This window comes from Prionailurus viverrinus, chromosome D3 (genome assembly GCF_022837055.1).
Source record: "Prionailurus viverrinus isolate Anna chromosome D3, UM_Priviv_1.0, whole genome shotgun sequence".
In the NCBI taxonomy this organism is placed as follows: Eukaryota; Metazoa; Chordata; class Mammalia; order Carnivora; family Felidae; genus Prionailurus; species Prionailurus viverrinus.
In genome coordinates, this window is record NC_062572.1 from 13,157,298 (window position 1) to 13,171,332 (window position 14,035).

At 37.7% G+C, this 14,035-nt stretch overlaps 1 protein-coding gene across 2 annotated transcripts in view; it reads right to left on the reverse strand.

The window, feature by feature from the left end:
* Window positions 1-14,035, reverse strand: part of MED13L (mediator complex subunit 13L) — a 307,503-nt gene that overhangs the window by 51,328 nt on the left and 242,140 nt on the right. For both annotated transcript variants that reach the window (XM_047828831.1, XM_047828830.1), the window contains exons 5-9: window positions 9,612-9,757; window positions 6,847-7,041; window positions 6,268-6,456; window positions 2,420-2,585; window positions 380-484 (exon numbers count right to left, since the gene is read on the reverse strand). In XM_047828831.1, the coding sequence (XP_047684787.1) occupies window positions 380-484; window positions 2,420-2,585; window positions 6,268-6,456; window positions 6,847-7,041; window positions 9,612-9,757 (801 nt within the window). The remainder of the gene's footprint in view (window positions 1-379; window positions 485-2,419; window positions 2,586-6,267; window positions 6,457-6,846; window positions 7,042-9,611; window positions 9,758-14,035) is intronic.

The following is a 14,035-nucleotide window of genomic DNA, read 5'->3' on the forward strand; positions in this document are numbered from 1 at the left end:
CCTATGAATTCTAGCCAACTTATTTAATATTTATCTCTATTTAAAATTAAGAATTATGAAATAAACTCATTTAAAGGGGAAGAGACTGTCTTATCAAACTGATGCCTTTAGTTTTGAGGCAGCTACTGTGAAGAAACTTGTGGGAACAATTGGATCACAGGGCCAGTCATCTAACAAAGCTCTTTTTGACAATAAAACCGTACCATCTGCATAGAAGAAAAGACTTATCTTTTTCTTCTCTACTGGAGGAGGAAGAAGGCTGAACAGAAAAGACAAAACAAAATGATGGGGAAGAAGCGGTCTGAGAGTCCAGGAGACACAGCCAACAAAAGGTGCCACCATCCGATCCGACCCCCGTTCTGCCTCGTCCACCACCTACCTAGAGCAAGAACAGCTGACTCTTTGGGTTGGATCCACAAAATCCCAAGTAGCAGGATTATTAGCAGGCTCTTCTTCAAGAGTTGGAGTCGACATTTGGCTCCTCCTACATAAGGTTAAAAAGGTGAGTTGTGTCAACATGAGATAATATTCGTACCTCTGGGAGAAAAATGTTTAAAAGACCCAAATACATTACACATAGTAATGTTAGCTAGCTGAGAGATGGCTCAAAGCGACCCAAGGCTAGGATTTGGGGGGGGGGGGGGGGGGGGGGAACCAACTTGTTCTTTGCACTAGAAGAAGCAGGATCCAAAATACTTCTGTTTAAGAATAAAGTACATTTGAACACGGGTGACACACAGAGCAATTAAAACACTACCTGGCACTATGGGCCGTTGCTTTAAAAAGCCACCTAAATTTTGTAGAAATAACCGAAATTTTTAAAATTATCTTGTCGCAGCATCTGTGAATTACATGCCCTGGGACAGACTATTTAAATCATTCTTAAAACTCCTATATTTACTAGCATTTAAGGGCAGCACTTTACACTTGTAATGCGAATTAAAGACAAGAAAAAAAATGACCTCTTACATGTCACTGGTAATTGGTAGCAAAAAGCAGTGTCTGTTATTACACAGTGACAAGAAAACACCGGGCAGTATTTTTGTATTGCTGATTCTGCCACAGCTGATATTGCAAAGTGCTTCGATGATGGCTCTGGAGGGACTTCTCTTGCTCTCTACCCTCTCCTGCTTTTCTGGGTGTCACTTCCCTGCTCTGTGCTGCTGCCACAAAGGGCTGTTAGAGTTGGCGAAGGTGATAGGTTAGTGGTGACAAAAATCAAAGACAGTAAATGACAGGAAAAGAAAAAGAAAATGTTAACTTGGAAATCATCTAGGCATTGTAGATAGAGGTGAAAACACCTGTACCAATTATTCTAAAGAAAAGGATAATTTTTTAGTGACTAAAGATACCTTTTTAATTCTATAACATGATATATAATCTCCCGCTGCAACTATTCTAGATTTTATGTACTGTATCTTCATCAGCAGCCTACTCCAGAACCAATTCACTGAGGAATAAATATATAGTATGAATTTCCTAAAAGCTCGATCCAAAAGACAGGTTTTAAATCTGTATACAGAACTCTAAGTAGTCACTGAAGAACACTTAATTAATTTCTAAAAGGAGTGGAGTTCTTAGCAGCTATTGGCAAGAGCATCCATATTTATTCTGTTCTAGAGAATGAAGACTCATTTGTTTACTTTCCTCAGGCAAAAAAGGGGACATCTCAGTTCTATCAAAAGAGATGTGAAAATATGCTGAATCTGTTTACGTAAATTTGGATAAGTAGAATAGTATTTATCAACTACTATTTGCTTTCATTCATGCAACTAAAATAATCATCAGCAGTCTCTTCTGAGAATCAATTCTTCCTCTTTTCCAGAATAATGTTAAGGAAGGCAGGGAGGGAGAGCAGGAGGATAGGTGGTAGGGGAGGAAAGGAAGGAAGCAAAGTCTGGTAGGGGAAAGCAAAGTCTGGTAGGGGAAGAAAAGAATATGGCTTCCCCAAATCAACCAACAGAAGCACAGCTGCTGGTAAACACCCCTCTGTCATCAGTTCAGTTCAGAACTGTATTGTCATTCAAAACAGAAGGCCAATGTCACAGAAAATGCGACGAAGGTCATTTCCCTTTGTAAATAGAAAACATTCATAAATTGGTATCCGAAGGAAAACCACACCCACTGACTACTGTCCTACACCATCTGTGCTAAAAAAAATGCCAGATGAATACTGTGCCAATCTTGAGATGACCAGAACTTCAAAATTTCCTAAATAATCAAATTCAGTAAAGTAAACGTCTTTAACATCCTTGCTTTGAATTTTGTGCTATTAAGTTAAAAAAAAAAAAAATGAACTACGAATCCAATGACTCCTCAGGTTGGGTCACCCAGTGGCACAATGTGAGTGACACTCTTCATGTAGTAATCAAAGAGACGGCTACTGAAGCATGACCCAGACAGAATGCAGAAGTCATACTTGGACTGGGTTCTGTTGAGGATGCATTCCTTCCAGACTCGATGGACCATGTGATTGTGGAGTTTTGGAGGAATCTTCCCCGATCTCTTTGGACTGTGCATAGTTATCATCCCCCCGTCTTGGGAACCTAGGTGACTGACCGCACTCTGCGTACCTCCGCTCTCCCCTGAAAAAGAAAGACAATCTGTAATGTGGAAATTATCCGAAAAGATCTCCTCGTACGTAGACCGCAAGCTTATTTAACAGAAATATTTTGATTGTTGAAACTCGTATTATTCATGTAGCTTTGTTCCCACCCCCCTGGCAACTAGTTACTATCTGTAACTATGAGCATAATTTGCAGACCGGCACTTTGTATGCTTCTCTGTGTTCTCCCTAAAATAGTTAAACACATCAACACTCACGCACCCCAAGGGCATGCCCACACAGAGGCATTCCTACTCTACAGATATTGGAGACAACTTACTTGTAAGGGTTTACACAGTAACATTAAAAATGTAAACATGAATAGATTGTTTTAAATTTTTAAATCCCCAATACAATAAGTAAGTTTCAAGGAAGAACAAAACAGTAGAGGGAGCTTTATGCTCATTTAGCTTAACGGCTGTGCAACTGCACCCAGTGCCCTGGGTAGGAGAAAAGAACTTAATGGCACAAAGCTTTTAACAAAGTCAGATTTCAAATTTGTGTGTGGAACTGTCTGTCCTTATGCCTGACACTATTTATGAAAGCTTAGTGCTAAAACACTGAAAGAGGTTGTCTCGACATTCTGTATCAGAGGATTATTCACTAGTTTCTCTCTAATAACTCCACTGAGTTTTCCCAACTATAGTTGGCATGTAATCCATTTCTTTCTATTATGTTGATTATGATTGCTGGTAATACTGATTATTGGTTATGAGTATTTTACTACTTCTATCTCATACAAGACAAATACTGAAGTTGATTTTCAGTATTAGATTCTGATTCAATTACTTTCATCCCTTTGACTTCATAAATAAATCCCGGGTTTTATTCTCAACCGAACTATGATCAAAACATCTTGACCGAAATAATCAATTTTAAGCACCCTAGAAATCTCTACCCTCATCTGAAAGATAAACAAACATCCTAATACCACAAATTAATAGTCCTGATAACAATGGAACACTACTGTTATATAAGTTGAATGGTTAGGCTTAGCTCTATCTTAAAAAAACAAAAAACAAAGACCAGTGTCAAAATGCTTATGATTCTAAGGAACTGAAGACTGCTTGCTTGTTCCCTATAAAAGTATTATTATATTACAAATGAGTTAAGTTAAAGGAGACAAGAAATTTGGTCTTTCATTACCATCTTTCATCTTTACTTGGTTTGTGATACAAAGTAATTCATTTCAATTTTATAATGGATTTTCAAATGCTTATTATAAAACTAGGAAAAGTGGAGAAATAAACAGAAATAGAAAACACAGCCCTTTGTCCCCCAAACAGCTTACAATTTAGCTAAAGAGATCATATGTCCATGGCACCATAAGGGATAATTTATGAACAAAGAAAGAGACGGGTAGGGAAAATAAGGCACAGTCTTTCCTGATTAAAACTGAGTTCATGCTTTTCAGTAGCTTTTAATGACTGAACTAAAAGGTGGATGATATCTCAAAGGGAATTAAATAAGACTTGTACTCCATGCTGTCAAATACATGTTGAATATTGTTTCTCAAAATTATCTCTATAAACAGAAGGTGCAAGCTGATGTACCTATCCACGTGTGGCATGAATGATTTCACCAAAACCAGCTGGCCCTCCTTCCCCTGCTAATCTAGGAGATTCTTGGCCATCTTAGGGGAAAAGGGAACCCATTTTGTCCTGTATCTAGGAAAACGTCAATGTGCAATGTTAGTCATTACACAAATGACAAGGCTGAGCAGGACTCTGAGAAACATTAGGAGTCCTAAGCTATACTTCAACGTATCATAATTATTATCACATATGAAAATTTAGACAAATTCATTTTACAAAGATTCCAGTGGCTTTTAGTTAGTTAGTCAGAGAGAGAGAGAGAGAGAGAGAGAGAGAGCGAGCGAGCGAGCACAGGCATCAGGGGAGACTTATTTACCCAGGGCTTAGCACAATGATACTCACACAGAGTCCAGGGAAAGTAATTTGAAGATCTACAGTGAGGAAGTCCCTACTGAAAACCACCATAAACAAAACCTGGTGTTTCTGAATTGTGAAATTCAGAGTTCTGAACTGACACGATGCCAGGACATCATGCATACAGCAGGCTTTCAATTTTACATTAAATATAAATTTCACTAAGTACCAGGAAAAAGAAAAACAACCAAATAAACAAAAACTGATGACAACTTATGTAGCCCAAGTGTTTAAAATCCAAGCCTCAAGAAGAAATGTAATTAACCAACTTTTCAAAATACCGATAATTCTAGTCTTTATATTAATAGATCTTTTCTATGATGATTATTAAACAAAACTGTCAAAGCGTTTTTCTCTTTTTTCTTTTTGAATAAACACTGAGCAAATCCTTTCACAACGGGTCATCCAAATTCTCTGCTGCACCATATTAGAGTTGGATGTCCTTTTCTCACGGTGTTAGCAAGTGCGTTGCTCCCAAAGACAGAGGCTGCGTGTTGCCCACTTGTATGCCTTCCACACAGTTTCTGAATAATTCCTTCTAGATACCACAATCACGTGTGCTGGAGCTGGTGTTGTGAGTACCGCTTTAAAACCACTTACGCCACCATCCACATACTGCTCCGCTGCTTACAGAGCTCTGGCGAGTACGTCACCTAGCATATGTAACGGCTCTGTAAAGTACACGGTACTTAACAGAGAAGGAGACGGAGGTTCAAGACAAGCATGAGAAGTGAGTACAGCCAACTCACCTAGTGAAAGCTACACAGCCAGGTTTTTAAATTAGGTGCATTCAATCACAGTATCTATCCTTGTCCCCAATATATTGCTTAGCCATGAACATTTACTGAATACCCTCCACACGCCAAGCAGCATGCTAGAAATTCTGAAATACTGTCTTATCTCGTGAAAATAACCACGGAAGTATGTATCATGCTTGATAGCCTGTTTTCAGTTCACCACCCAAGACTTTATTTACTCTGATGCTTTTGCTAACGTGGCCCGCATTAAAAAAGCCTATAAATGATCTCACTTCAGTTCAAGTCCGATGAGTATCCTTTCCTTACTGACTAGATTTCCAATTAAAATGAAGTCAACTACAACAACCAAAAAGTTAACACAGAAAATATACCACTCAACAAAGAAGGCAAAATGCTCCCAATTTAAACAATTTCTGAATTTTTCCATTAAGGACATTTTAAAATTTTTCACATGTAATTAATACTTGTCACTAATGTGGACAGATTACTGACAGAACAAATTATTTGATTCGGAGTTCCTAGATGCCAGTCTAACTTTATAATATAATAAGGAAAGAATCATCCTAGACTTGCCCTTGGCTGGCAGTGGTGAACTGGGCACACGCTTCAGCCATTCTGATTTAGTGTTTTCCACCGTTTAAGGAAAAAAAGAGCAGCCTACAGCTTGTGCCCTAATTTTGTGTAAAGGGATAGAAGTGTGTACCGAACTTAAGAGAAGCAACCACACTGTCCGAATGGAGTGGAGACTAACACAGCACAATAAAAATTTGGAAGCACCGGAATTGTGTTCGCCGAAAATTTTCTTCCTCCATTTTGCAAAATCCCCCTGTTGTGTTCCTTCCACCTCCTCCACAAGGCACGTCTCACCGTGAGTTTGCTCATCCGTCCCACGGCAAGGGAACCACGTACTTTTCTGTGACCTCCTCCACCTAGGACATGCCTGGATTGTACTCACCCATTACAGCCTGTTCTGGAGAGGTGGGAGGGGTGAGAGGCATTCCACAGTTACTTGGGTCCTTCACACTACCCAGTCCCTGCTGCCCGACGGTAATATGGCCTCCAGCACCGGCAACGCTCTGAGGAACCGGTATGTCATTCTGAGAGATTAAAACAAATGCTGAAGGATAAACCATCCGAACGCCACCTGTGAGGAAAGAGAGCAAGGAGTGAACCGGGCCTGAGAAACAGCTCACAGCAGGCTGCCGACTTGATTATTCTAGCGGTCAGAGGCAAAGCTCAAGGATGAACATGAGACGCTCGTGAGGTCCTGCCAGAAGTGATGTGCTCCATTCCTTCCTAAGTTAATAGCTGTTTAAACACGTGCTCCAACATTATGATAATAGCATTTGGAATACAGGGACCTCGGTGCTTCAGGCAAGATAACTACTCAGCATATACCACGGTGTCAAGAGAATAAAAAAAAGATGGGAGAATTACGGAGCTTATTTTTGATGAATCTCAATGATTATCTTTTTAAATTAAGAAAGATGAAGAAGATAGAATAAAGTTCTTCAGGCAAAATATTTTCTCTTACCAACAATTACTTCGACTGCCACAGGGAAATCATCATCATATCCCAACTCCTCTTCTTCTTTCAACTCTTCTTTCTTTTTCAGCACCATTGGGTAGAAATACTGCCATTCCTCAATCAACTTACGGGTGGCGGGGTCTGACATCTTGTATGCTTGGCCTGTCAGCGTGCCATTTAAGCCATAAGGACTTACCAGTACTAAGGCAGGGAGGAGAAACAGATGTTAAAGATCGACTTGATAATTTCTACTTAAGCGTAATGCTGCATATGTGGTAATTTAGGTTAAAGCATACCATCGCTTACTGGATATGGCTCTTTATTTCCTGACTCCTTTCAAAGTCTGATTTTTTACAGTTTCTCATTTTAGTACCTATTACTTATACACCTCTCAACTCATGTCAATTTTTTAAGGAAATTAAATGGGGAAGGTAAAAATATTATGAGACAGCTGTATCAACACACAAAATATAAACTATCTGTATATTAAAGCGTATACACAACGGTTTGATAATAGCCTATACAATGCAAACACTGAATCTTTTATAACAAAAGAAAGCCATTTAATACGCACACCCCCAAAACCTGCCTAGAACTTGAATACTCTTCCCAGGGTTTCTGAGACTTCCTGAATGTCTGTAGTAATTTTAAAAATAAGATATAAAGAAAACTTGTATAGCAAAAAGTCTTAATGTACCAAGTCTGAAACATAATCCTTACGTTATAATTTCAGTTACGGCTGTTTTGAAGGTCTGTTGATGAAACAACTCCAAATAAAATTTATTATACTCAAAGTAAAGGACTCAAAATCCCTCTATCTTTCTCTTTCAGTATTTGACCTGATGTTATTTTCACTGAGCTAGACACAAAAATGTAGTTAACACGATGCTGTATATAGTATATAACCCAGCCAGTTTGTGGCCTTGGGGTGAGGCTAACCTTCCAAACAACACTTTTCTGGGGATAAACTTTTTCTTAACCCTAATTTCTAAAAAAAAAAAAAAATCTCAGCATAGTCATAAAATGAGATGTTCTTTCTTTGGATGGCTTTAATTTTTTTTAACAGCTAGTTGATATATGACATCGTTCAAGACAGAGACAGCGGTAGACATCACATACTCCTTGTTGCCTCTCTCCTGTTCCTCACTGAGCCAGATGGGATAAAAATACTGATTCCAACCAACACAGTGAGTCAGGGGCAATGTTTCTGTATTAATACTTCCAGGAAATTCCCACACCAATATGGTTAATTATTTTTACTGTAATTATCTATAGGCTAATACCTGCCCTAAGAATGTAACTTCTCCATACCGATCATGGGAAATAAGCAGCATAACATCCCACAAAAGTCTTCTACGATTCAAGACGTCAGTAGCAAATGAGGAAGCCTTTAAATAAGTGGTCTATGGAGACCTGATAATGCTAATATTATCTTTCCCAACTTACAAGGTTAGTTGCCTTCCCTCATGACTAGGAATTCCTTCCATTATTATCATAAATAAACACTTCCATTTTCAGTGATAAAGTCTAGAATGAAGTTAGATGGTCCTCAACACCTTTACAGTCAAGAAAACACAATATTTAAATAATTCTGGTAATCCACAATATGCACACACTGTACAACTCCAAAGTGTACAGTTTGAGGACTGGGCTTTGAATTTTGTAGCAGTTTACATAGCAAAGATCCCCAATTAAATAATGATAAAGCATATAGTTTAAAATGTGTTACAAAGTAAGGGGGGGAAAGGTAATAATTAGGACACAGTCAAATGAGGATTCAATGTTCTTTTTTTACCTTAAAAAAAAAAGTCTCAATTATCTTTAGGGCAAGGAACAGATGTTTTTATCAAATTAAATCAGAATCATTTGTAGGAAACCAAAAGGCAATCATAAACAATATGGAGGCTAAACACTCATGACAGGCTGTTAATAAGTCCATAAAAATATTTTACTTAAATCCCTTAAAATATCAGTGTTTTTAAAAAATTACATTGTGGGATATACTGAGACCACAGCAGACATCTCTAGTAAATTAGACTGAACCAAAAAAAATTCTTCCAGATGGTTCAATCTAATATTATTACATTTAAGTACTGTAACATTTATAATGCTATTCATAGAAAATTCTGGATTCCAAAAACAAAGATTTAGAATTCATGGTTAGAAAAAATGGACATGGAGTTATTTTGGGGATATTGAGGTGACTGGTTGAGAATTAATGAAATTATAAATGTTAAGTTAAATTACAATAAAAAACTACCACCAATGCAGTCTTTAATTAAAATAAAATAATAAAGTTATTAACATTATTGAAGAAACTGGGACTCTAGAAATTTGATTCTGGATGAAATTTCAAAAACAGTAATTTAACAGTAATTTTCTGTAGGTCAGCGCATGCCTGAAACCATGGAACAAACAAAACAATGAAAACCTTTGATTGATATGATTTGTCAGTTACTCATTGGGTCCTATTTTTCAAATACTTATTGACCTCCTTTGGTTCTGAAGGAAATGCTCTACATTTTATTCCTTAATGCAACTTCACCTAAGACCATGTTGTAAATGTGGTAAGCTATAAGCTTTCAGCAAAACGTTAGAAAGCTATTCATGTGAAATGGTAGTCTTTCCTTTCTTCTTCAGAAGTTGACCCTTACGCTTAGTTTTAAAATGTCCATTTAAGATAACATCTCCATCTGCAAATCTTACTGGGCAAGGTGACTATCCATGGAGTGGGGAAGAGGTAGGCAACGGGGACATCACCATTTACTTACCTTGAAATGGTGCAGGTGAAGACTGAGCCATGTGTATATGTTCCTCATTGATTAAATAAATTGGCTGGTGTTGGGCAATCTCCACACTTGTGCACACATTACTTTCTCCATGAAGAAAGAATGTGAACGCGCAGGACAGATGCTCACTATAAGAGAAACAGTAGAAATTCAACTCTCCATTTTGGTGGGAAATGAGTGCTAGACACAGAAGTTACAGACGGGATACAGCTTTACTTTTATCAATCACCCAGCAAAGCCTGCCTCTGTGGATATTAATAGCATATACTTGTAGTTGATTTGAACAAGTAACATAACAATGACCTGTTGACAAAGTAAAGACACTACTTACGCTACAATATGAAATCTGGAAAGCTATTGTGCAGATTGCCTCCTGTTTCATTTGCATAAAGTGTCCTATGCTGACTATAAACTCCTAAGGACAGAAAAAGAATCTTAACATCTATCTTCGGAACTGGCTTTTAACGGATTCTAGGGACAATGATAAAATAGTTTTGTTTATGTTTGGTATGACATAACAATAACATCAAATTTTACGAGCTTACAACGTTGAACATGGTTAAAATTGTTCATCTAAAAATAGCAATTAAGGACACAGTTGTATATAAATTCCCAATATACAATTGCTAAGGTAATACAAGTCTCTAAATGGGCTGGTAATATTACACTTAATTTTTACAATTTACTTCTCATCACAAAATTTTATTAAAGCATTCCACTTCTCCATTTTCCACACAATTAGCTAAAAATTGATAAAAAATGATGTGTCTTGGAGAAAAATAATTTCAAAATTACTACAGTAGCACATTCTTTCAAAGTTGTTAACTTTGGCCCTAAGCCAGTGATAATATCTCCATTTCTCAAGACAGCTTGTAAGAATACTTGCCTGATGAACCAAAGTCACTGTAGGCCAGGCAACTATCATTTAAAAAATCATCTCCAAGATGTGCTTCTTCTCAAAATTTCCCTAAAATGTTATAAACTGTATTTCGAGTACTACTCAAAACATTAAATTTTGCTTAGGTATAAAATTATAATGCTTTAAGGGAAAATTGAAATAAAAATGGCAACATTTTCATTCTATCACAAAGTGAAGCGTATATATTCTTCCTTGACAAGTATGTTGAGATAGCCTGTAGCTACCCCCAGCCCAAGGACAGACTTTGAGAACTTGATGGTACCTACAACCCTCTCCAGCTGTACAGTTCTGTTTTGTTTTTTTTTTTCTAAGAATACATGACACAGGAGAGCAGGGATGACAACAGTGACATTAGAAAGTAGAATCCCCCTTTGACCTACCAATACCACTGCTAAGACTTTATTCCATAGATAAAACTACTGTACAATTATTGACTACAGCACTGCTTGTAATAAATACTGCAAACAGCAAAAACGCCCATCAGCAAAGAACTGGTTAGCTAAACTCTGATCTATGATTCATCCCTACAAAGTAATACTGTGCAACCACTTAAAAGAAAATGACCACATTGATATGTGGAAACCTCCAACATAAAGTCATGAATATGAGGGGAAAACCAAGGCACAAAAACACTGTGGCTAATATAGTCCCATCTGTAGAAAAACGGGACCGGGTCGGGGGAATATACACACACACAATTTGCTTACACTGGCATAAAATTTCTCTGGAAGCATACACTTTAAAACCCTAATAATCCTGGTTGCCTTTGGGGAATGACACGGCATGACTGAGGGAGAAAGAGAATTCACAATTCTTATTCTTTTATGCTTTTGAATGTGGGGCCATATGTCACACAGAGAGTAATGGAGGTAAGATCTGAAGGAAGCCCGTGCCTCCTGTCCTTGTGCCGTGTGCGTGCTGGCCCAACTGGAAGCATGCACTAGAGGCATCCATGGCGTTTCATCTCGTCATATTTGGCTCTTAGTGGAAGCCTGCTGAGATCATCTTTGATTCTGATTCTGTTATCTAACGTCCTGGCTATTTGATCAGCGAGCCATCAATATCTTTATCCACGCCATCACTAAAAATGGTGACAAAGACTGCAATGAGAATAGAATCCTGTGTCATCTTATCAGGTAAGTCCCAAATTGCAAATTCACTGGAGTGCTGCCACCCATTCACTATTTCTTGTCTACAAAGGATACACTCAAAGATTATGTCAAATCTCTAGATACAATGAAGATACATAACAGCCGTCATAGTTCTCTGATCTAGACATTTGTCTAAAAGTAAAATTCAGGTAGTCTGATACAAAAGCCAACCCCCACCAACTTTTACTTTTAAGTAGAAGGAGTTCAGATATGTGAATAAACATTGTCAACAAGGGGCTCTACAAAACAATTATAGATATATTACGTTAGATACTGTTATGACAGAGTTAGAAGGTTATTATAAGCACCATACCTGTTTCTGCTTCTTCTCACCCATCACCTACTTTTAACCTAAACCATTCCTCACTCAATTTCATCTATTTCATATACTCTCATTGTGTGCCAATTGAACAGCGCTGTAGAGGTGATCAAGATCAACGCCTTTCAAATTCAGGGAGGAGACTATGCCCAAAGTCACAATGGTTTAGAGCACAGCTGGGTAAGAGTTCATTCCCCCTTTCTTAACATAGTGGTCACAGCACATTCATGACATTCTACCTTCAGTCAATGCTACATTCGCCCCAATAGAATATAGGTCCTCATCAGTGTGATTGCACAATGTGTAACTTATACCCGCCCCTGCATCATTTCTAACCTCCTACTAAACACCTTAACTTGCCTCAAACTGAAAGTGGAGCCTCACCCTGTTCTCTTAGGGCACTCCACCTGACAAGAATTCTAAGCCTTCTAACTCCATCTATTTTTCCACTCTTTATTCAGTAAATCAGGTCTGATTCAAGCAATTCTTTATTTAATCTCTATTATACCCTAAACATGTCCAAAGTTACACTTCTCTCACCCTTCCCCAGAGTCCTAGAGGACTACGTATCTCCTTTTCCCAGTAAATGTACCCCTGTGCTCATCCTCTTTCCCTTCTTGAACAGTCTGTATTTCTTCCTCTTTACTTGCCCCAGGTTCCTAAGCCGTTAGATACCTTCTCTTGATCAAGTTACTCTTTCAGGGGTACTGCCACATCTTACTCCCCTGTTCACTAATATCAAATAACCAACATGTAAGCAAAATGGTCAGTATAAATAGTAGCAATACCACCAAATTATCTACAAATAAATAAATTTTGTGCTACGAAAGAAATGAGGTACTAAGAAAATAATGGAGGGGTGCTATTTTGGAAAGGTGCCTAATCAGGGGAGAACTTCTCTGAAAACAAGGAGAGCACTTAAACAGGCTTGATTTTTGGGGTGCCTAGGTGGCTCAGTCGGTTAGGCGTCCAACTCTTGGTTTCAGCTCAGGTCATGATCTCACAGTTTGTGAGTTCAAGCCCGCATTGGGCTCTATATTGACAGTGCAGAGACTGGTGTGGAGCTCAATCCCAAAACCTTGAAATTACGACCTGAGCCGAAATCAAGAGTCGAGTCGGAAGGATCAACCTACTGAGCCACCCAGGTGCCCAGAGAGCATTTGGCATTTTAAGAGAAACTTTTTAAAGAGGAAATGTGGCTGCATTGTTGTGAAAATAAAGGCTGGTATAACCTGAATTTGGAAAGATAGGAATATTTGTTCACTTTCTGCCTACCAAAAAGACAAAGATACATCAGAGTAGCTGAAAAATGAAGTACATCTATCTGCATACTGTTTATAAAAGCCACACAAAATAAAACTACACCGCAAGAATGAAAATGAAAGGGAGAAAATGATATGCCGGGTAAGTCCAAATAAAAATAAAGCTGGTATAGAAATAACAATAACTGAAACAATAAAATGTTTTTAAAACGTAGGGTTCATTATTACGTTATAATAAAGGGGAACGCAACAATAAATTAAAACAATCCTGAATGTGAATATTCACAACCATATGGTATGCCACAGAACTTTCAAATATGAAAAGCAAAAAGAAAAAAAAAATTGGTAGAACAAGGAAAAACTGACAAATCTGCAATGAATAAAGATTTCAACATACTCTTCTCAGTATGTAATAAAATAAGCAAATTATTAAGAAAACCAAAAAACCAAAGCCCCGATAATGACAAAAATATATAAACTTGAGTACATATGCTGACTTTCCAGAAATAACCTATTCCCTTTCCAAGAACACATGTAAGAGGAACAAAAATGAACTAAGTGGACACAAGACAAGTCCTAAATTTCAAAGATCAGATATCATACAGACTATACCTTCTTTAATCATAGTGCAATTTAGTTAGAAATCAGTTGTTTAAAAAATAAAAAGGTTAAAATAAAATCTCTTTGGAAACTTAAACATGCATTCCCTAAATAAGTCATCGGTTACAAAGGAAATCACAAAATACTTAAAACTG